The 25,149-nt window shown below is 36.9% G+C and overlaps 1 protein-coding gene and 1 long non-coding RNA gene across 5 annotated transcripts in view; one reads left to right on the top strand and one right to left on the bottom strand.

Moving 5' to 3' along the window:
• The window catches only part of SMYD3 (SET and MYND domain containing 3), a 387,008-nt gene that overhangs the window by 67,068 nt on the left and 294,791 nt on the right, over positions 1 to 25,149 (bottom strand). For all 4 annotated transcript variants that reach the window (XM_054063816.1, XM_054063818.1, XM_054063819.1 and 1 more), the window contains 3 exons: positions 19,289 to 19,356; positions 16,684 to 16,786; positions 8,336 to 8,446 (listed from right to left, as the gene is read on the bottom strand). In XM_054063816.1, the coding sequence (XP_053919791.1) occupies positions 8,336 to 8,446; positions 16,684 to 16,786; positions 19,289 to 19,356 (282 nt within the window). The remainder of the gene's footprint in view (positions 1 to 8,335; positions 8,447 to 16,683; positions 16,787 to 19,288; positions 19,357 to 25,149) is intronic.
• LOC128851852 (uncharacterized) overlaps positions 1 to 25,149 on the top strand; it is a 33,192-nt gene that overhangs the window by 7,271 nt on the left and 772 nt on the right. The window contains exon 2 of the long non-coding RNA XR_008449380.1: positions 18,578 to 18,664. This is a non-coding gene — a long non-coding RNA (uncharacterized LOC128851852). The remainder of the gene's footprint in view (positions 1 to 18,577; positions 18,665 to 25,149) is intronic.

The raw sequence follows: 25,149 nt of genomic DNA, 5'->3' as shown, positions 1-25,149 counted from the left end.
TTCCAAACTGTTCTTTTTCTTTAAAATTCATAGTCCATTAGTTACAATATACACTTGAGAAGACAAAGATCTGAGCTCCTATTTCTACTCTATTTGGAACATGAATCTAGAAAAAAGATATAGTGACTGCGTGTATCCTGGACTCACTTGAACAACACCTGAAGCACTGGCAGAACCATGGAGTCCCTGTACTCCATAGGAAGTGGTCTGACACCTAGGATAAAATGTCCTTCTTGCTCAGAAACAGATATTATTTTGTCTAAAGTGGAAGACCTTCAACAGAAGAGATTTTTGAACCCAGAAAATTGAATTTCAATGAGTCCAGAAAATGCTGTAATTTAAAGTTGGAGCATATTTTTACTGACTGAAATGGAGTCCGAATTAAAATGTATCATATTTCAAGTAAATTACTTAATTCCTGGGATTTAAAAAGACCAAGTATCCTGTAGAGTAGAAGAAAGGGACTGATAAACAGATGAAGTAAAAGCATCACAAATCAAGATATTCCCTTAGGTACTAATGATATTAGGAACCACCTGTACAGGCTGAAATAAACAAGATCTTACAACAATCTCAGTGAAAGAGAATGCAGATATACAAGCTCAGACACAGCAATGACTGGCTTCAATGTATATTTAGAAAAATTTGTGAACTAGTCTCCCAAAAAGCACTGCAGGAAATGGTATTTGGAAGTTTATTTTCTGGATCTAGTCTTATGTTTTAAGTCACTGCTGTTGCCCCCAGCATATTCTAACTTCTATATACTTATTTTGGAGTGCCAAACCAGAGCAAAAGTTTCTTATTTCTATTTATCATTCAGAGACCAAATAATGACTGCTGTAGGAATGACACCACCTGAAAAAAGAAAACCTAACAGTAATAGGTAGTTCTAATGACAGTCCCAAAAAAGTTAGACATCTGGAAAGGCGGAACACTGCTAGGTGGGCACTCAAATGTAGCTGCCACCGCCTGAAACAGCAATGCGAGCAGACTCCCTTCCCTTGGCGAAAAAGCATTTCTGCTTAAAACATCTGCCAGAAGATTTAATTTCCTTTTAGATGGCTGGGTCTGAAAAAAAATGAGATTCTGCTCTCCTCAGATGAGCAGAAAGCCAGACTCCCAGGACAGTGCCACACTCCCACTCCTACGTCATTCCCAAATATGAAATTGTTGTAGCAAATTGATACAGGTTTTCCTATTAAGGATCCTCTGATCAAGAAAGGAGTCTGCACACAACTCTGAACTGGCATTTATTTATAAGAACAGCAATAGCTTTACTTTGACCTTTAACAACCCAAGCGAGCGCCAGCTGACTGCTGTCAAATTGTGACCAGAGCACACTGAGGCAGCCCTGTAGAAACTGGGAGAGGTACGTGTCATGGAAAAATTATCACAGTCCATTTGTCACTGTTTGACACTGTCTGTGGGACTGCCTCTTGATGGAAATAAATTACAATGTTGAAAGATGGAAGAAGCCTCAGAAGTCATGTAAGAAATGCTAAGAAGCTGAAGAGATAATGTCTTTGTTAATGGACAAAAAAGCCCAGAAATTAGAAGTCGTTGCCTTGGTTTTTTAGAGAGTGATTTTTGGCACTAGGAAAAAAAAAAATAATTAAAAAAGTCCTCTGTCCTTGGCTGTTTGGAAATACATAAATACATCCCAAGAGGGTAAGATCCTCTGAAAAGGAACAGAAAAGTGTTAGATTGACTGTTGGATTTCAGGAACCAATCCAGGGTTTATGTCATTACCAAATGTCTTGCCAGAAGGAAGGAACTGTTAATCAGCCAACCACCAACAGAAAGAATCAGTATTGTGTCCCAGTGGGCTGCTAATTACTGCCACAGGCTTTTGTAGGCACTATATATACTAACGGTGGGCTGAAAGTGCAGGTGGGTGAAATATGACTGAGCTCCAGCCTGACTTCCTTGTGCAGTTTGCTTCTAAGGCAGTTGTAGTGCTAAAACCATATAAATATGAGGAATGAAAAGATGATTTCTAAAATAAACAATCACAAACACTATCTTTTGATAGGAAATGTATTAAAACAGCACTTTGTTGCAACAAGATCTGATCTTTTATTTTTTAACAACCACTAGCACCTTAGTACCTATCAGTACCTTAGAATCATGACCAGAGATACAGATGCTCCTACTTAATTATTTGCTTTGATCAAGGGGTTTTCTATTCAGTTAGCTGTATAAACAGATTTGTTTTCAACAACCCTATTTAGTCCTTGCTTTCCAAGCTTCATCTTTCCAATTAATTTGGAGATTTCATCCTTCATATTGTACTTGGAAAACTTAGTGACACTGTAAATGTCTGAAAATAAATAAATATTGGGGAAACTGGGACACAAACTCTGGAACTTGACAATTCAGTAATTTTAAAAGGCATTTCTAAACATATAATTTTGTATTTCCCTTGTCCTAAATATATGCTCTCAGGGGGAGGTGTGATATTTTTGAACTAAATGCAGTACAGTGATCTTACTTGAAGCCTTTACATGTTAATTCAAAACAATCAATATTTTTCATGTAACAATGCCTCTGTGATTTAAACACGTGTTCTTCCATGGGGCTGCTGACATCAAACATGAGGATCAAAGGTGAACATGCTGTGTGAATTCTATCCTTAGCCATATTGAAGCCTTTCTCAAACCTCAGTGAGGCAAATCAATTACAGACCTATGCTGTAGCAACTAATTTGATCAACTTACTTAGAGAACCATTTACAGTTATCGAAATTCCTAGAATACTGTTGTGGTGTTTGTAGGATAGGAAAAAAATGTATAAACTTCTAGTAGATTCAGGAACTTATTCAAAGTTTTTGTATAAAAGAGCTGGTGGATGTATGGAAGTGCAATACTAGATATAGAATCGCAGGTGACATTTTTAAGTAGGTGTAGATGGCTTGGGTGCTCTTCAGGTGACCTAATTTTGAGAGACCTTGAGTTGGAAACTGGACTTATGATGTTCTTTAGCAAAACACAGGATGCAATATAACTAAGTACTAAGCAAAGCAATAAAATGATTAAAGGAATAACGCACTTACTGGCATTATGTTATTATTAGCTTTAGCAACTATAAAATACTGGCCAAATATAAAAATTACTCAGATTCAAAACCATTGCTTTTGACCTTGTAATAAATAAAAGCCTTCCAAAACCCAAGCTAGACTAAAACATTAAATCCTGGTTCCAAAGGAGAAAGAGAGCTCACAACAAAGTGATTCCATAAGCACAAATCTCCTTGAAATCCTTGGCTGAAAACATAGAACACGAACAATGCGCTGGCTCATGACTGTGGAAAAAACTGTTCTCCATTTAAAATGTTTGTCATCAATGTAATCCCATCCTTAATTATAATTAATGTAAGGGGGTTTTATGTGCTGGACTGGTAATACATTGCCAAGAGTTCAGCTTTTCAGAAGGCACACATTTCCAAAGTACAGTGGACGTTGATCTTAATATGGAGGAAATAATAATGTATAAAGCTGTCAGAGGTAAAATGAACGGAAGACGTTACAGCAGCAATAATTTAAGGTACTGAGAGACAATGAATATTCTGTGAATGATTTTTAAAAAGACACCTCTTTTCCCCTTCTTTTAGCCATGATTTTTTTTCAACTTCATCCAAAATCAGTTAAAAACATTGTTTAGATTTGTAGCTAGCACCATTTAATTTGGCAGTAACTGCACTTCAAAAGGTTTACCTTAATCTTACTTTAACCCATTTACACTGATGCACTGGTGCTTGCTACTCTTCCCGTGTCAAATCAGCAGTCAGGTTGCTTTACCAGTTATTACAAAAGACTGGACAGCACTATGTTATGACCTCTTAGAATCAAAATGCATGTGATATTGAAGCCCAGACACCAAAAATCATTTGCGATCCAGAAGTCCAGCTAGTTGCCACTGTTCGCCTCCATTTTCTCATCCTATTCATCTGAATTATCCCATGGCTGTGCTCACAGATGAAGAGGCAGATAAGAAACTACTACCATACAGCAAGTAGAGATTCACTTTGAAGTTCTTTTATCAGCAGTAACCAGTGAAGAAAATTGCTCCCATGTTAACACAATGCAATTTTAACTGCACAGCCACAGACGTCTCCATTTGGTCTATGGCTGTGTCTACTTACACTGAACGTGCCAGTGTGCATCAGCTGATGTTCACGCTCAGCTTCAACAGCTTCAGTTCCAACAGGGTCCCTGCAGTTGGGCTGCAGACTGTTCCAGTATACTTGAAAAATCCAGCCTTTGCCATACCACAGTCTCAGTTCTAGATAATTGTGTAAGTGAACTGTGTATACTTAAGCAGCAGTTAGAGAAGATTCTTATGGTGTATGAAGTCTATAACAGACTCACATCACAATATCTGCCTTCTTGTGGGCTCCTCTGATTTTTACCCACAGGCACTCAATCCTGTCACCACCATAGTTGAGCTTGAGGGTATCAAAGCACTCTCTAACACGGACAGCTACCCCACCACCTCTCCTACCTTTTCTGTCCTGCCTGAAGAGTTTATATCCTACCATAGCAGCATAACAACCGTTATACAAGTCGTACCACCACGTTTCCATGATGGCAACTAAGTCATAGTCTTCTTGCCCTACAACAGCTTCCAGTTCCTCCTGTTTATTACCCATGCTGCCTATACTGATGTAAGTGCACTTCAGATGGGCTGTTCATCCCTTAGCTCTCATAAAGGGAATACTGTTCATTCCCAAATGACTGGTACTTGGATTATCTAACCCATCAGTGCCAATTACATCTTTTCCATCACTAAATAAATATTACAGTAAATGAAAAATTAAGAACTTCTTCACAGATAAGTTGCCTCTTATGTCATAGTTCATCAGACCTGCAATACTAGAAAAGGCCCATGCAGATCATGTAACCTAGAGGGACAAAAGAGCACTTTTACATACTACTCTTGTTTGCACAGCTAAACTGTGCAATTGTAGTACGAAGTAACCACTATCTCAGTTTAATCAATTTTAGCACAAACAACAGTGAAGGAGCAGTGACACTGGCTGCAAGATACATTTGACTACAGCAGCAGCCAGAGACAAATACCTGAACTGATCTGCATAAACAGCTTTTAATGACAATCTGGATGTTAATGTGCTGAAATCTACCTACTTGTAGTTGCAACTGCCTTCTGCTAGCCACGTCGGCTAGCGCAGAAACATCATCATGTGATTCTTGATTTTGTGCTTATGCATACTTCATGGAGCAGCATAATTTATTTCACACAACTTTGTCTGTCTAACGTGTCTATTTACTTGAAGGAATTCCTTTAACCTCTTGAGTGCATTCCAGTTTTCATAGATTTGTACTGCAAGACAGTATGAATGAGCTGCTCATCTTTTCTTCGTGTATGGGGGGAGACTATAAACTGGCATTAGTATTTTGTAGTCTGTTATTTGCACATGTAGAAGACTCTGAGGTTAAATATGACACCCCCGCCTCCTTTTTTTAAAGCACAAAGATACCATCACACAGCAACAGGAACTGCATAAAGCACACAACTAAACCTCAAACCATTCCACTTCAAGGAATTATACTCATTAAAACAAAGTCCAGCTCTTAACACTGAAAGATCTTAGAAAATGCAGCATCTATCTTTATTATCATTTGGATTTCAGAATATTCAACAGAAGTATGGATTGCCATCTTCATGCTGTATTTTACAGATTTTCCAGTAAAAAAATTTGTTGAGCTCCAATTGAAATGGTAGCTTCTCCTAATTCTGAAAAATAAGGGCAAGCCCTTGGAAAACAGAAAGGCTTCTTTTGAATAAAATTAATTACCTGAGGTCACTTATAATGTCAGTACATTACAAGAACAGAAACTTGATACCATCTTCCTTCTTCACTTAGGTTCATAAGAATAAATGAACAAGCCTTTAGAAAATACAGCACAAGACATGAATTTCACTGAGAAGAAAATTGCAAAGTATTTCTATAGATATGAATAAATAAGCATACATGTAACTAAGTACTAATACATATAAGGTTTATATGTCCTTCATATAAACTTTAATGTATACTTCCCATAGGGTTCTGAGGATCACTTTTAAAACATTAAAAAAGATGTAGAATAAAAGCTACAATGGAAATTACTTCTAGTTTTACTGTAAAGTGATGTATGTGATGTACGTATCCCAGGAGTGATTGCTTTCAGTGGTCTCTGGTATGTGCTCAGCAGCTGGCAGGCACACTAAGCAAGACTGGAACTTGGGAGTAACAAGAAGCTACAGTCTCTGCAAGTGTTTGTTATAAATAGGATTCTAGGATTTTAGATTATATGACTGCAACTGAAAATACTCCCAACACCCAAGAAATTAATTCAAGCATTTCTCAGTCCAACTGAATTTTGCATTTTTACCTACAATAAAGATTGATGAGATGGATTGCTGATGATTAAGCCATCATATCTGTAGAGCAATACTGTAATATGTGAACTTACTGATAGCTCATTATATTTATTAAATCACAATGTTGAGTCTGCCACTCTTGATGGCACAAAGTTGCAGCCATTGCCTTTTCTGTTGACAAAGATGTTTCCTTTTAAAATTTTTCCAAGACATCTTGGAAATTTCTCTCAGTATCAGTGTATTTCAACAGGTATATTATCAAATAATTTTGCCAACGGATGACTTTTAAGCATCTAAATCCAGCCTTTCTGTAATTTAGAAAAAAATCAGGATTTCTGAAAATATTATTTCCCACTGTAGGTGCAGCATTATATGCCTCCCAGCCTACCAACAGTGACCAAGACCAATGGAAGAAAAAACAAGAAACCTAAGTCTCCAAGTTCGTCATATAAACAATTGTATTTATAAATCTCTGTCACAGAGAAATGAAATGCAGTATGATGAGGACTGCTGCTGATTATATATAATCATCCTAGGCTGAAGCTGAGGATTAAAATGTCATAGACATCAACAGACAAAGCTGTCATGAGGTAACTAGCCCTTAACAGACTTCTTTACATGGTAACAATTAGGCAACTACACAATTTCAGAATACAGTCACAAAGAGCTTTCCAAACATTTTGCAATGTAATCCCCACAACGAATTTTGCCAATTGGCAAAAAAAGATCTATAGAAGATGAACTCAAACCACAGTTAAAAATGTCAAAGAGAAAAGAAAAATATTTTAACCTATGTATAAGACTATTGTTTTCATCAATATATGCACAAATAATTTCACTACAATATTTGTTTGAAGTTGTATGGTGAATCTTACACCAAAGTGCATTCCAGCTTATGGATCTTGTTTTTTAAAACATTCCATGTGCTGAATGGTCCTTATACCACCTGTCTACCCTTTCACAAACTTTTAAGCAATCCTTAAAGACTTTTTAGCCTGCTTATTTTTCTTAATCATCATGGCATCTGTGGGGATGCCATTCCCCACAACTAATCTAAGATTTCATGGTACTTGAGTGAGCATTGCTAGGACAAAAAAGAGATATTCCCTTCATGGCCTCAGAGTAGCATTGCAAAACTCTTTATCAGGCACAGAATGCCAACAACTTTCATGCATAGGCAGGAAGTAATTCAGCGTTATGTTATAAGCCTGAAACTTTTCCATTTTTTTCTTTTAGTACTGCTTACTGAAGAATCAAAGGATACATTATGTATTAGATGGGTGTACTTTGGCTTCAACAAACACACATATACACAACTGTCGTACACAACACAGAGTTTAAACTTTGGGTTTGTTTTTTATTTTCCTTTTTGCTGTACAGCAAAAAAAGTGTATTATTTATTGAATTAATGATGTCATTGCTCTGATCAGGCACGGCCAGAAATCTGAAACAACTAGAAAATAATTAAATCACCCTAGGCTGAAACCTAGTAAAAGTTCATGCTGAACAAAATTTTATCTACTACAACTACTGATCTACTACTCCAAGAACTAGTGAAAGAGAGCATAAAAACTGCAGTCAGTCATCCATGGAAGTTCACCACTCTCTCTAAGAACTGCTGAATAAATACTGAACTGCCTTCCTATAGCACCAGACAAGTGGTTTCAGAAAAAGTTCCAAGATCATTCTGTTGAACAGAAAACAAAAATCCTTTCCTTTCAGTTTAAAGTGAGGCAAGGTCTCATGTTGAGAGGTCTTTGAATCTCCAAATGGTCTGAAACACATGTTGGAACTGAAAGTGGTCTCTAGCTTTATAAACGATGCCTGTTTTAGCAATTAGTAGCAAAAGAGAAGTATCACGTAAAGGAAAGGAAGCTGCCGACAGTCTTTGGAAGATTCTGTTTCATTGGCAATGAATTTCTTCACTCAACCTACCTTTTCTTCACTCAACCTACCTTATCTTGATTCTGGCAGAGAAGACAATCACATTCAAAACAATACTGGCGCATCAGTTGCTTTTGGCGTTCGCTGGTGGGCATCAGTGATTCAATATAGCTGATGGTGAGCTGTGCGCAGTACATACAAAACCAAGAGTTGGCATATTTAAAAAAAAAAATCTGTATTCAGTGTATGTATAGCTAAGATAACATTTTTAATACATTTTTCCAGCATACAATGGATTTTATCTTAATAGTTTCCTAGAAGAAATTGACAACTTTTACAAAGGGTGAAAAAAAGCCCAAAATAATTTCCATGCATGAAAGCTTTTTCACATTTCCAGATCAATATTGTTTAAAATTATTAATCTCCCCAAAATTACCACTATTTCAACTTTTCATCCCAATTTGGAAGGAAAAGAAAAGCGAGAGAAATAAGAGTGCAGAGAGAGACACAAGAAACTCAGTATCTGAATTCCATGTGCATAAAATCTCATTTTCTGTCTAGCTCCAAAGCTTAAGTGTATATTTAGCACTGGTACTACACAACATCAAACCAGCTCAAAAAAAATTGTCTTAGGGAAGCCCTTGCTTTCTTGCAAACATAAGTTTGAGCCTGAGAAAAGCTGACTTATGTTATACTCATCTTCAGTATTTTGTGATGTTTCCTTTGTATCCAACAAAGCACAAAACCATTACAGTGAAAGTTGTTGAAACCATTGACAAGAAAATTTATTAACATGATAAAAGAAAACCCTAACATTTGTGCCATTTTTAACTCCTCATGCTGTACAGAGTGGATTTCAATGAACTACAGAGAAGTCTGTAGTTTGTTCACTTTGCCAGATGGAATTTTTGCAGGGCTAACAATCTTTAGAGTTCATCAAGTGTTTAAAGGGCATACACACAAACTCAGAATGAGGGCAAGAATATAACAAAATAACAGCCCTACTCAGACTAGCATGCAGTCATACATGCTATTGAGAAATTGCACTATACAACCACTTTGAAACACTCCAGAAAGGTCAAAGCTAAAAAATTCAGGTCACATTATTTCATCCTGAGCCAAGACACTTCAACTAATTGGGAGAATTTTCACATGGTTCTCTGTTAAATCATGAGAGTCCACTCAAAGAAATTACAGGAAAACCTCACCAATTTGTAGTAATGACTATGAAATCTACTGTCAGAACTTGCATTTTGCAAATTAGTGAGCATACTAATTAAATGAGCAATTAACAAGCAACTAAAACAATGCCTGCATTTTTTTCACTTATTATTACAGTGTAATTGGATTACACATTAAAGGAGGGTTGCATTAAAAGAAGATTACTTAGATGACAATGTCAAGCATTTTAAATGATCATAAGCAAAACGCCTGCAGAAAAAAATAAATACGGTCTCATAATTGAAGATTAATAGCATAATTAATGAAAGAGACAAATTAAAGATCCACAGATAATCAAAACTTGGAAACTGTGAGAACTTTGTTGGGTTTTGCATTCTATATAAAGTTATTCTGTCCCAACTTGTGTGTGTCTGAGCTTAGAGGGGGTCAGTTTCACCACTGCTGGTACACAGCAGAACAGTCTGTACTGTTTACACAGGAGCCGTAGGCTTCCCTCTGAGTTTTCTGTGGTGAATGATTGGAAAGTGTTGCACTTATTCTGGGCTTGCTCTTCCCTCTCAAGCTTGGTCTCTTCTTCCCCATTCTCTTCAATCTGTCCCTCTTCTTATTCTCTCTCTTCTCTGCCCTGGAACATCAGTATCATATTCGTCTTACTCTCTATACTTATCTAAACCTGGTTTCTAGCCTTCAGTTCTAGCTCCTTACGTAGCCATCCTTGGTACAATGGGCTGACACGGTCCTCCTCCCAATCCCAGATCTGCCCTTCTACCCCCCTCTGCATGATCCATCTTATACCTTTTTCCCATATTTGTTCACCAACACTCCAACTCACCCCAGTTAACAGCCCTTGTAGACTTCCTCCATTTTCTCAATCTTTTTCAGTGACCCCGCAAACTTTGCTCGCATTTCTTTCTCCATCGGTCCTACTCTGCATCCTCCCTGGTTTGGTAAGATCTGTCTCCCTACCCACAAAGCAGTTTCCAATCAAGCTGCAGTCCTAACCCCGTACTTCAGCCATTCCAAGCCCAATTCCCCTCTCCCACCACAAGCCTCTGATCATCCTGTCTTCTGCCAACTTGCAGGCATTTTCTGTTAAATCATTCCACAAATCGGCTTATTCTCTGTCTCTTGACCTCTGCATAAACATCACTGCTTCTGACCCATGTCCTACTGGGCTTTAGGTTCAGGTGGCATCCAGCGAGAAAAGGGATTTAATCAAGTTCAGGCACAGTGAAGACAGCGCAAGCAAGAATCTTCTGGGAAAAATATTCATGTGAGATTTGTCTATTCTTTGCCAAAATACTTAAGACAATGGTTTAAACCCTAACATTAGTGTTGAACCCATAATTAGGCAGGGTTCAGTTCTTATACTACAAAACAAATCCATAACCAACACCAAACATGCTTTATCTATCTTCAGCCCACAGGCTTCATCCATTGCAGAAACCCGCAATTTTTGTTTTAAACAACTTAGGGCTGTCAGAGGCCCATGTCTGAATTCCCAGTCCTGCCAGCAGAAATCCATAAGTGAAAAATTATTTGTAGCTGGCAGACTGAGTGGGAAAATGTAATTAGAATATTTAGAAACATGACCAACCTAACAGTGACTAAGTCTATACTAATAATTTAATTGTTTAAACATAAAAATTCTGTATTCAAGTCTGTCTCCTACACTTGTTTTAATTTTGAATCCCTTCATTAGATGCAAGGCTCATTTAACTTGTACATTTTTAGGAAATATGCCCATTTATCAAAGATTGTCTTAATGGTATTTGCATGTGGGATGTATGATATTAATTAAGCCATTATTTCAGCTGACCAAAGCTTGCCTCTTTATTGCTTCGCTTATAAAGAATGCAGTAAATCTTTTCCCATGAACTGCAGAATATATATTAAATAACATTTATGAAGGCAAGGAATTATTTAACAGCCATGAGACTTATTGACTCTCAAGACTTTCTCATTTAAAGTGCAAGACTATCTGAACCTTGCTTCTCATTCTGACACAAAAATTCTTTAACCATGGGTATGGTGAATAGTTTCTCATGTTCCTCATCTGCCAAATGAGGTGGACACAATTTTCCAGTATTGCCATGCTGCTGTGGACTTAATTTATGTTTTTTGTAACAGGCTACAAGATACAAAGTTTCTAGACAGAGGATTCTGTAGAAATTTAAAATCAATTATTTTACTGCAAATAGCAGTGAAAAAGAGTGAGTCTTGGTTTTGCTGTCATGTGTCTCAGGGAGGGTTGTGTACAAAAATCTGCTCCTGAGTCAGTGTTATATAAGTGGTGAACAGTCTGTGCCCTTTCTGTTTTGGCATATGATCAAAATGACTTCTGACTCAAGGGAAAATTTAATTTTAAAAATGTAATGTGACAAATATTCACAGATATAAAACTTCATATAGAATTATAATAAGGGAAATATTGCATATCCTGGTTGGAATCAATCAGGAAGATGGATTTCATTGCTAGTCATCTGAAATTATTGTTTGTATTTAGTATTAATTTTAAAAATTAATTGCTTTATAAAAGCATGGTCTGTTAAGGTGACTTTCTGCAGGAAGATATTTGCTTTAACTGAACTCTGAGGCTGGTAAGAAGCCATGCACCAATTTCACAGAACTGGACTAGAGCTGATACATCCTGTCTTTAAGCAGAACTAATTGATTCGAGCTATACAACTTCTGAGGCAAAATGAGCTCATACTGTGTCTGCCTGTAAAACACCAGGTAGACACAGTAACTAATAAAAAGTCAATTGAAAAATTATAGAACACATCTTCATGATGTTTAAAGTGGTTTCTTACGTGTAGGGAGATTATGAAGAACTTTTCAGAGGAGGCTACTTGTCTTTTTGAGAAAATAAATTAGCTTATCACTGAAGGAACCCTGATCTCCAGGTAAATAATTTTTTACTTTCTTATAATGTTTCCCCATATCTTATTTTTCTTTGCAAATCTTAAATTTCATTTTTGCAAAGAAGAAAGTGCAAGAAAAAGAAATCTTTGTACATCGTCAAAGTAATATCACCTAAAGTTACAAAATCTGTGATAGCACTACAACTAATGTTATATTGAGAAGCAAAAAAGTATTACAATAGTTTTTGGGCTGCTGGAAGCAAGTTTCAGAAAGTCCTGTAGTCTTTTAAGTAGGGACATACAGAATAAAATCCCCACAGAAATTGATTATTTCTTTCTTCCTCCTATTAGATTGAATTATGCTCAAAAAACTGGTACAGAGTAAAGCCTACAGTGTGTTAGGAGAACCTTTCTAGACACCTCGGTCCCCAACAACAGTTGCTTCCAAGCTTTTGCTTCCTTTCACATTTTTTGTCCTTTCCTCTGCTCCTTATCTGTTCCATTCCTTTTATGCCAGCTGCAGGACAGAAAACACTTAAATTCAGTAGTGGTCGTTACCAGCTGGTCAACCACTAGAATTTGGGGTACTAGCACAGACCCTTACTGCCTTATATGAATTATAATACAGTAAAGGTAAGGATAAGAAAGAAGAAAAAGAAAGGCTACCAAGCTGTAAGGAAGTTTCTATAAAAGTCAAATGTCACTTCAAAAATTCTACATTTAATAAGAATTATAAATGCCATTTAAACTGATAAATATGATATAAAATGATAGAGATGAAAGCTGCTATTTTGAACATCAACTAAAACATTAACTGGCAAAGGCCAATGGGAACATAATGTGTTTTTGTTTAAAATGGTAACTTTCTGCCCTCAAAGAGTGTGCAATTCCCTAGAACCACATTAGTGTAAAACCCAAATAATATACCTAAAGAGAAATCTGAACTTTTGGTTTCCAAAGCAAAATTTAAGAACCAGATGCTTCCCCATCTTGCCAGCTCTCAGTATTATATTATGATTCCTGCAATACACTTTAAGAAAACAAAGTTTCAGTGTGGGAAACCATGCAATTATACATTAGCCCCTTCTTTCAAGGCCTACAAAAATGTAACATTCGTGGCTCATGATTTCTTAGTGCTGCAGGACTGGCAACAGTGGTTTTGCCACAAAAAAGTCCTAGATGGCTAGAATTTTTGCATGTAATTTTAGAAGTGATTAATTTTCCAAATATACAGCGCCATCAAATTTAACACTTACATCCTATAAGTATTCAGGCAAACAATTTCTGTCTCAGAAGTCCTAACTTTCTACTGTCTCCGTTATGTTTTGGCCTTCAGATTTGAACAAATTTCAAAGCCCAAACCAAAATTCAATTACAAACAAATAAATGCCACGTGTCTTCCAGTTGAAAATAGGATAAATCAACAAAATCTGCCTAGATGTGAGACTAAAACTGTACAGAAACAAATTCCATCAGGACATAGAAGTTTTTGGAGTTTCTCATAATCTTGTATGCTTTTTATGACTGGCTTGATAAATATAATGACTGTGTACAGTATGAGCACTCTAACGTGTGGTTGGGGTGTAAATGTTATACCTGAATAAATCTGCATCACGCTGCAGCAGCTACATCCAATGTAATGATATCTCTCGTGGTTTACAATCAAAATCTGGTCTACTGGTGCTTCCCTCTTTACAGAATCGTGAGATGACTACGATGGCCAGCCACTCCTTAAGCCGAGTAAATTGTAGTAGTGTTCCCTGATAGAAAGCACTACAAATGTGCAAAAATATTTTTCCTTCTCACTGGCCAAGTGAACACATTGTACTGCGACGGTTGATTCTTCCCTGACAGGGGTCCAGAAGCCTTATAGATTTTGTTCCTGTATGGATAGTAAAAAGCCATAGTTCTCTATGGGTAGTCTGAGCTTGACTTGTTACTTAGCTTCTAATTTCAAATAAATTTTAGTGTCTATTTACTCTGTTAATTACTACACAGGGGATCTCATATTGTCTAATTTTGTCTGAATCTAGTGTAAGTTTGAACAAAATAAGGGAAGTTTTACACTGCTTATAATTATTTCAGTTGACTCAAAATAACATTCATCTTACCACCTCGGAGCACTCCATTTACTGGGAAAACCCAATTAGATTCCTTACTGACATGTATTTTCTCCCCATTAGCTTTGAACACGACCTCAGTAATATAAGTAAAACTCAGCTCATAACAGCTAATGTAATTTCATGTACACAGGTGTGTAAATTCAGTATACGGCTATTAAGAAAACAGGTCACCCTGCTGCAGGCAAGCAGTAAGGTAGTGTAGAAAGAAGCTGTGCCAAAGCTACCATGCAGAACACAAAATGAAAATTGGTAGTAGTGGTGCAAGAGGAAAAGTAATTGGGTGTTGAAAATATTAAACTGCTGAATTATACATGCCCTCATAATAATTTTATTCTCTTTCCTCTCCCCATAACAGACCTAAACTAATATTTACTTTGCATCTTTACTTTCTCACTTACACCTATTTTATTCCTTAGACACATCCTTATTCAAAGAAGCATGGACCTTAGACTGAGACTTTTATTTCCAGATAAGTAAAGAGGGCATCTGCTTTAACACAGCTGATATACGTGTGTATATACAAATTCTTACATGTTCCTTTTAGGCCACTTTTCCTTCCAGTACCAAAACCAGAAGCAACCATTGCAACAAAGACATCAGAACTGGAGGTCTTTGGAAAATTCTGACTTTGTTTTACTGCCTCACTGGAGGCAAAGTTTCTTAGAAAATACAATATACCCATGTAAAATAGAGTCATTTTAAAGCCTGTATTCATACAACTGCCAAAGTCAGAGCAAACAAACTGGTTCTAGTTGTTGTACTTTATAACTTATATTTATTTACTGATTGCCTTATAAATTGCTTGTAAATTACACCATATCTATTTCACCACTGATTTTAGCTTAGAGACTTCTGTGGGTTACAGACCACCAAGACAAAGACTAAAATTTGGGACATAGCTTCACAACTGTAGCACAGTCCACACAGTGGTCATGCCTGCAAGGTAATTCTACTTCACTTCTCACTCTAGAACCACCCAGAGCCACCTGAGGGTCTCTCCCACCCTGTAAAAGCTGCTTATTATAAAGAATTTTTTTATTAAATTTACCTAGAAAAATATATTCATGTATGCAAAAATAAGATGGCTTCAGAATTTAAAACTCTAATAATTAACCCAAACGCATCTTGGGAAGACATGAAAATCTATTGCATTTTAAAACAAATAACCCAGTTTGGTGGTTTAGGAAACTAAGAGGGAAGTTATGGTGTATGGATAGAATGGAAGAAAAGTGTCCATAACCCGGCTTTGAAAGAGAATGCCAGACCAAAAGAGGTCTGCACTCAATAGCTCCATAAACACATATTGCATGATAAAAGATCTCTTTTGGCAAAAAAGCTAAGTATGCAAAGGCAATTCTATTGTTTCTGCACAATATTTTGCCTGAAAAAATATTTTACCGTTTATTAATGTGGTGGCCTACTGCCTTAGACAAAAGATACATTAAAAAATAACACATTTCATAGGGAGGAAAAGATATACTTCTTCTAAATTAGAATACGTACGCCCTTAATCTTCCCAGAGTTTGAAGCACAGGCATGAACTGTATTTACATTAGGTCATGGTTTTGAAACAGCAAACAGCTAGGAGTGCACGGGTCATTGGTGCAGGTAAAGTTACACGTATGCACGTCTTTGCGGGCCTAACTAAAGCAAATCCAATACTGTATTGCTGCAGAAGATATTTGCTTTGAAATGCTTACCTAGCCACACATTATTATTTTCAAAGTAATATAAATGCTGTCACGAAAACAAAGCTGATAATACTTTAGATTAAATCTGAAATATCTTTAAAGGAATATTTTGAAGACTTTTCTAGCGAAATGGACAAGAAAACAAACCTTGCCTTGCTACTTTCACTGTCAATGAAAGGTTTACTGCAACAGGGTGGTTGCAGACTGACAAATACTTATTGTTGCAATGACTTAGTGAACGCTGCATTCCACCAGGAAATATTGTGTTTCCATCAGGGTAAAGACGTTCAAATGTAAACAAAATGAAGTGCCTAGAGCAGGAAAGGAGGAACGAGAATTTATCAGGACTGCTAGTGATTTATGAGAAGTAATGATTATGGGGCCCAGGCAGTGTGAAGAGATGATTCTATTTATCATTTCCCCCCTGATAGCTATGTGCTAGAATGTGGCATCAATATATCATCAAAATATTAAGCTGGTGGCCCTGCAGTCTGGAATTTATTTAGGGAGATGTCATTGTTGCAGGTGTCTGTGATGGAAGGGAGGACAAGTTAATTACCTCTTCACCAATCTGGATCTCTCGAATGGAGCGAAGTAAAAGCTGGTATCCTTCAAAAACGATCACACAGTTTGGGTCACAGCTGTGGTTCAGCAAAGACATGCTGTGAGGGGTGAGAGAGAGAGGGGGAGAAAGAGAGAAAAAGAACTTTACAGAAGAGCCTCCACTGCTATTCCCTTTTAATAATTTAAAAGTAGCTAACGGGATTACATCTGAAGTATCAAACAATTAAGCTACGAAACCAATAAAATCACTGTTAAATCAGCTGGTTTTGGTTAGCGGAAAAAAATTAATGCTTAATAGATTGATATTCACTGCTAATGGGACCCATGCCTGGATCTCTTCAAGTGTTTCTGCCTTCTGTGTACTCAGGGCAGGAGGGAGGCAATGGCCTTCCAGTGACTCCCTGAGAAATCTGACTCAGGGAAGAGGGCAAAGCAGACAAGTGGAGAACAAGGCAACCTAGACAGTTAAGAGAAAAAAAGTTAGTAACTTGGGACTGCTTTATTTCTGCGGCTTCTGCTCAGTTTCAGGGTACTAATCTTATCAGTTACCCTGACCGTCAGCAGAACCAGAAAACAAAGAGGTCAGCAATCACTCCTTATTTTGTAGCAGGTAGAAAATGGAATATTTTATGTCACCAAACCAAAGTATTTGGTGTATAAAGTTGAAAACAGAGATACAGCCATTCCGTCGGCTTTACATATATTTTGGTTCAGCCTTTGTTCTTGTAGTGTGTGATGGCTGAAGCCGCACAGCACATGGGGGAGCTGCAGCCATCACCAAGGGATACATATATTGGTGGATCTCCAGACACAGACATGTCCCTCCCTCTTTTTTGAAGAAGATTGATTATAACATCAACAATATCAACTATATACACTTTTAAGTCTCATGTTTCATTAGCTGAGAAGCAACTGACTTGGCCAGGCAAGCATCAGTCTCATAGCAGACACGGGGCTGATAGTTTTTCCCTATGGAAATGGCCCATTGAAAGAACAATTCTGGTATCATCAGGCTGGAAGAATAATTTTTGGCTTATCCAGCTTGTGGCCACCTTTATTTGCTTTCCTTGTCTGCTTGATTCAGCAGCTCAAAATCCCAGCTGTTGTTGGCAAAACAGAGGATATTCTCATGGTTCAGAGACCTTCACCAAACCATGTTTATTCAGTTCTTGACTCTTAAAGGAGCTATGAACAGGAGACTCTTTTGATATCCCTTCTGGCCTCAGAAAATATCTGTGATTAATCTCCACATGAACATATTAAGAGAGTACACTGGAAGAGTCTCCATTTCACTTCTTGTGAGACCACTGTGCGTGCTACCAAAGCTGCTGCCAAGGTGATGCAGAGAAGGAGTGCAGGATTTTATCCATTTTAAAATATATTGGGATGATGAATCTATCAAGCAATGCAATAATAGACAACCTCTTAATCAGACTAAACAAAGTACTTTTAATCAAATTTCATCTCATGGAAACACTAGTAGTTTTGATGACAATTTCATCTGGAAGTATATGAATTCATCTTGCAGGACATTTGCCTAGGATTTGGGAACCACAGATTTAAGCTCAAAAATTTCCCAGCCCAGAGTGATTTGCTACAGCAAAACTCAAATTGCTCTGAACTGACTTGGGGAAAAAGTCTCTTGCGTTGCTTGGCATTGCATTATCATAAAACCTAGACAGCCACTTTCTCCCCAGTCAGGGGCTTTTTTCAGCCAAAAGAAAATATTCCACTAATAACCAATGCTCAAAAATCATGTTCCATTTTTCCCAGTTATGTAAGTGGATTTGTTTCCATTCCACTGTGAAATCAAATAACAGTCTTGTACTTTTCCTAACACTAATTCCCATGTCCTCCCTAACTGTCTTTCCCTTATCTTTACCACAAAGCAGGTCTCCGGATATTAAGTGTCCTTAGACAGATCTTATATGAGTGACACCAGCAGAAAAAGAAACAACAGTGACCATCTTATTGAGGTATTGACAATATATTTCAACTGTGCATTAACAAAAGACTGAGATAGTAAAATATAATTTTAAACTATTCATACTATTTTTCCACATTAATAAGTACAGGTAACTAATTCTATGAAGTAAATTCCCTGGTATGCACTTCCTACCTAATAGAGATAATTCTAATATTAATATCCATCTCCATTTCACTTTACTGGTTTCATAGTTGTGATAATTTACTGATAAATGCATTCAATCTTTTTCTTTTAATTTCCAGTTCACAAGGCTCTGGGCTGCAAAATATCTCTATTCTAAAACAACACTGTACAGGTTTATTTTTACTAGCTCCAGTCACACATTTTTGTTGTCAGCACTTACTCTTACATAGGAAAAAATCTACCATCTCCATAAAAAAAACCCCATAAAGACATATCCTATTTAAACTGTTTTAATTCTGTAATCAGGACTATTAAGAATGTTTTCAACTCTATCATATTTTTTATCCTCGTTTAATTTTTTTTTTAAATTTTCTAATTTCTCATCTGGACCTGTTATCTGCTGATATGATGGCCCTTACAGCTATCTAGGAAAAAAGGAAAAAAAACCTAACATAGATTTTTCCTGTAAAAGAAACAGTGCCCACATTACCTGGGATACAGGCCAACACCAACATCCTGCATCTCTCCATTACTGATGGTGAAACAGTTACAGGTCACCTGTAAAAACAAGGCAAAAAACCCAGGATTACCAGAATCATTTGGAAACCCCACACTCAAGTGAAAAAAAAAAACCTTCAAAATAAAATCAAGGGGCAACTGGTAATTGGATGGGAAACACTCAAGCCCAACATTGGTGCTCTTTCATTTTAGAGCAATCACATCTGGGACACACTCTCCTGTAAAACTGCAGTCAATTAAAAGCAGAAATATCAGTATCCTACAAAAATGTGGGGTTAAACACATGCAGAGGCCCTACTTTCCTGTCCAGAGCCAGGGAAAAAAGCCACTCTACACAAAGCCTGAGAAGCTCAGCCCAGAGACAGCCCAGCAGGTGACCGTGACTGCTAATGGGAAGGGTGGCTGCTTTCATGCAGGGACCCCACCGATGCCAGGCTATCACAGCACCTTTTAATGAGTATCAGTGGAGCACAAAGAATATACATTGGACAGTTTTGAAGGAAATCGCAGCCTTGGCTGTGACAGCCTGATATGGGCATAAATATATGCGAAGACTGCGCAACTGAGTATCTTTCACTTTATAGGTATTTTGGTTTGCATGTAAAAGATCCCACAAACAAGCACGTTCAAATTGTCATTCAAGAAAAATGTAACCTGTCATTTAATCTCAAATATTCAGGTTGGTAGTATATTCTTTTCTGATACAATCATTCAAAGCTAAAGAGGTTTCAGAAGAGAGTGCAGAAGAAGGGAAGATTGAAGTTTCTTGGCATTCAGCTGCGAGATAGATCAGTACTTTGTAAATGATTAGCAAGTATCATTGTCATGGGCTAAACAAGAACCGTAACCCAAGTCCTAATGAATTCTTTAAAATCGGAAATTCTTTAAAATCTGACATGTTTTGGGGACAGCTGGTTTGGTTTTTTAATTATTTTTTAGATAATCTGTTGGTCAGATTAAATACTAATAAAATATTTTACGTAGAAAAACACTGCATGATACTACATACACAAGAAAAGTCCTAGGTCTCTTCTGTATAACATTAGATTAGTAATATCATTAATTCTTGTTAGAACAGAAGTGACTTAGAGTAGGATTTGGCAGAGATGAAAATGAGACTTGAAAGTTGCAGTTTTATCCATAGACTAATTGGCCAGAACAGTAAATGCAGACCTCTGTTTTAAAGAAGTACACTGAATATTTTAATAGCATATCTTATCCTAGAAACTGACAAATTATTATTTATGAAAGCATTAACCATAAGGTGAAAATGAAATCCTCTTTCAAAATTTCTCATAAATTCTGACAGCAATGTTAATTTAAATAAATGTACATGCAGTAGGGCATGTGGTTTTTTAAATGGTTAGACAATACTTTGATTAGTTTATTATTTATGTAACCTAGTCCAATGTTCCTGATCAATTACCAAAAGCATACATCTTAATTATTTCTTTCCTGCTGGCACTGGATATAAAGTGTCAGACAACTTCTGAGCAAAGATTAGTCCATTTAAAGTGGCATTTATTCCGGTTCTAAAAATATTGACTTGATTTTGGTATTTATTGAAAGAATAACGCCTTCCAGGAAAGAGAGAAAGCAAGGCACCTTATGTGGATCTTAACATTCTCTAATGGATTATGAAGTAGCACAGGTCAACCATGTCTTAGAACTAAATGAATTCCTCTTCTTTGCAAATCTCCTATGATTACAATAAAACTGTTTATATTAACAATATTGAATGCTGATCACTGTAGAGTTAGAGATTGTTTCATCATTTTACATTAAAGGTGTGTATTCTGTGAAAAGTTTTACACGCAGAAGTCACAGTAATTTTACTTTTGCCTTTTCTTAAGCATGCATTAGCTTTTTATACCAGGATATACGCAAAGAAAACCACAAGATGAATGGATGCTTTGACATTCAGACATCAAGAGCGTCTTTGAAGACTAGTTTGCCATGAAGAATTTTTTATCCTCTCTGTTTTAGGTATTTTCACAACAAGCGGTTGCATCTCAGTATTCCAGTGAGGTAGTGAAACACATCTAGTTTCTAATTATTTCTAGTCTCAAATATGAGACTGGGAATCCAAAGTACACAGGGCCAGATCTAAAAAGATACTTATGTAAGCACAGACAGAAGTCTAATTGGCTCTGTGAATTTTGATCTATGTGAATTTGCTCACAATCCTATCAGAGGCACAAGATGTTTCAGGTGTTCTGAGGTTTGATTAACCTCCTAGGAGAAAATCTTTCACCCCTTCTAAAATCAATTATGAAAAAAAATGCAGTGAAGTACATATAAAGCGTACAACAAATATTAACCTTCGTTATGGCTGCTTTGCATCCTCAGCAAGTAGGGAGAGAGGAATTGAGATGGTGGTGGTAGGAAGATCACATCATTTGCAGTGTGAGACATTCTGATATACTGACAATCCTTCATGGACAGTAACAGGTATCAAATATGAAATCAGCATAATCTGTCAACTGAGATGGAGTTGTCCGGTTGCTTTCTTTTAGATATGTTACAAAGTCTCTAAAAATCTACTCAATCTATTCTACGCTTATATGTATGTAAACTTTTAAGAGATTTTAGACCTCAAATAAAAATATCAGTCCTACAGAGAGAAGGTCTGAGCTTTAAATCCAGAAATCCACTACAACAGCTGATGCTGTAGACCACAACTCCCAAGAAAGAAGAGGAAGAAGGCATTTCTTTTACAGAACACCTGAACAAAAATCCATTTTCCTAGCTTTCCAGGATTCTGATTGGATCACTCCAGATTTTAAAATAAGAATAAACAATTCTCAGCAATCTGGCACTTCAAAAAATGTGTTCTTCCTTACAAAGGCATGGCCCTTGTCATCTTAACTTCTGCAGAATCATTTATCTCAGTTATTTAATTTGTGCTGTTGTTCAGTTTGTCCTTTCCAATACCTTTAAAAATTTTTCTCTATCCAGCACTAAAACTGCATATCCACATATGGAGACTGAACAAAGAACTGACAGAGTTTGTTATGCTCACAGATAAGGAAAAATGCCCACATGTTTCAGAACTACAAAGCAGCAAAGTTGAATTCCTTGCCTTTTCTAAGATTTCTGAAACAACACCTCTCCCAGCATGAGAACCAAGGGAAAATTCTCAAGGAAAGTCACAGACTTTTTAAATCTCCACAATGCAAAACTTACTTAGGAGTAATCCAGAGTTCTTGGTACTTATCATCATAGCCTGATTGGCGAAACAGTTCACTAACAATTTAAAGAATCAATTCTCGGTGTTTGAGTTGGCTCCATGACAATAAATCCTGCAAGTTTATTTTTAAAGGAACTGCTATTTCAAACAGCAAACAATATTATATAAACTGATTGAATTAAATAAAAGGTTCTGTTCTTTTAAGCTGTACATGCTTTAGAGAGGAATCCTGTACTCAGTGAGGTAACCCAAGTAGAAGACATAATCTTCCCCAGATTTGTAAATACGTAGCAAGTAAACCAACTTTACCGATGTTCCACTATTCTCAAGCATACTTTTTCATCAAAAAAAAAAAAAAAAATTACTGCAATCTGGTAAATTCAATTTGCTCTTTGAGTGACACATGAAACCTCTGTAAATCTACCTCGTAAGGAAATTTCACTTCTCAAGACATCTGCAGGTACTGTCTGAGTAATCTTTGCCTGTGCCAGACCCACAGTCTAGTGGACAGCCATGAGGATTTACATTTGTGTTTGCATTTGACACAGTATGAGGCTTCCAGTTTGCTTTCAGTTCAGACCTCATTCATATTGCTTTATACTATGAATTTGCATTTGAGTTAAATAAAGTAGACACAGACTTGATAGCAGGACATTCCAGATCTGGAACTTCATACACTAAGACAATGAAAAATGGCAATTAGGCAGTAAGGGAAAGAAAACAAATCATAACTGGCTAACACTTGCTGCACAGATCAAATTACAAATACCAGGACAAATAATCAATCATTTGGTCTCCACGTGTTCCTGCACATTCCTGCAACACAGTGAGGCAGGTCTTAAAACATATGTAAGAAACCCTCACAAGAAGGACTACCAAAGGGTATATTGCACTAATAGGGTCAATATAATTTTCAGATTTGATATACAATGACTCCAGACATGTCTATAAATGGTGCCACAGCTGCTGTATTCTAACTCAATACCAGGAAGAAAGCCATACCTAACACTTTTTTCCCGTAACTTATGAACCCAAAGTAACGTAATTTGAAGATATTAAAACACCCTTCATGAATTATTAAGTTTCCTATTCACACCAAAGCTGGCTGGGTATTCTTGGTCACTGGCAAATATTAAATAAAAGATGCTATAATCAGTAGTCAGGATAACAGGCTTCTCAAACATTAGCCAGGAGGAAGGGTTGGGCAGTAAATGCTGTGCAAGGGGTACACTAATTCAGATGACAAAGACACACCCTAGAGACCTTCTAGAACAATTACTTCCCCATTATAGCTCTGCACCAATAGCTCATTCCCACTTGAGGATGAACAGACACCAGGCACAGATGACTGATAGATCTCAGATCTGTTAATGACTTAATTTGGCACGTGGAGCGCTACAGCAACAGTGTTAAGCATGGCAACAGCGCTAAAGTGTAAATGCACAGTATGCCAGAGTAATGACAGACCTCTCAAGCCCTTTTTCTGCGTGTGTTTTACTAAGCTGCTCATGGCCACAGCCCACAACACTCGGGCTCCCCACGCAGGCAGAGGTCCTCTCTCTGAAATCTCACCTCTGTCCACTGGACACAGTATTGGAGAGAGAGAAAGGAAATGGGACAAAGTGGGAAGGCGTCTGCTACAATAATTCTGTGCTGAAAGCAGTACTGTTACAAGTGACATTTGCAAATTAGACCTTTGTAGCTTATATATACACATTTGCACACTTTAGTAAAAGAGCAACTTCAAATCCAGTTCTTCATTACATTGTACTCAGAACCTACCTACTAGTTTCCTTAGGAACCACAGAACCAAAAATTAGATGAAGGAGACATCAGGAGGATCAAAATAAACTGAGGGATAAAAAGACTGTTTGGTGTTTTGTTCCAGACAGAAATTAAAACATATTAGAATGGCTTTGGGAAAGCTTTATCTTATTTAGATTTGCAGACTAAGGAAAGAGTACAAGTAATTAACCGTTTGTAAAACTTGCTCAGGAGCCAAATTTTGCTGCAATAACATGAGATCTGGAGAAGTTATATTTCTTTCACGCCGTGACCGAATTTGCGATTATTTTATTTTACTCTAAGAACAATTCATCCCATTAAGCTCTTGTGCCAAAACATCAATGTTTATCATCAATTAATTAGAGACTACCATTGCTTCAGATCTAGCTACAGCAAAGACATGTATTTCCAACCGTTTCCCTAGTTCTTTATCTTATGTCTTTAGAAATCTTTTTTCATACTAACTATCAATATTTCAGGCCTTTTTTGCTATCCTAGCACATGAAAGTTTCTGATGAGCATGCACAACACAGGTATCCCTCACAGAGGGTTATCACCACCTACAAGCCAGCAGGCCAGATAAATTTGGCCTGACATTAACCGATGATTTAATGCAAGTCTGCTTCAGGCATCCCTTTTTAGTACTCAGCTAAGTGGTGCAATTTTGATTGGAATGGAATGAAAATAGATCATGGCAAATTACGGCCTCTCTTCTTATACCCACACATACTTCTCCAATCTTTCAAACAAAAATATTTAGCTATGCAGCTAAATTTATTTGATTACTAAGATTTTCAAAGACATCATTACTAGGATAAATGTTATGTTTGCTATGGGAACTGTTCTTTTTTTTTTTT

The sequence above is a fragment of the Cuculus canorus genome, chromosome 3 (assembly GCF_017976375.1).
Source record: "Cuculus canorus isolate bCucCan1 chromosome 3, bCucCan1.pri, whole genome shotgun sequence".
NCBI lineage: Eukaryota > Metazoa > Chordata > Aves > Cuculiformes > Cuculidae > Cuculus > Cuculus canorus.
The sequence above is the reverse complement of the archived record's forward strand: the minus strand, read 5'-3'. Positions and strand labels throughout refer to the sequence as shown.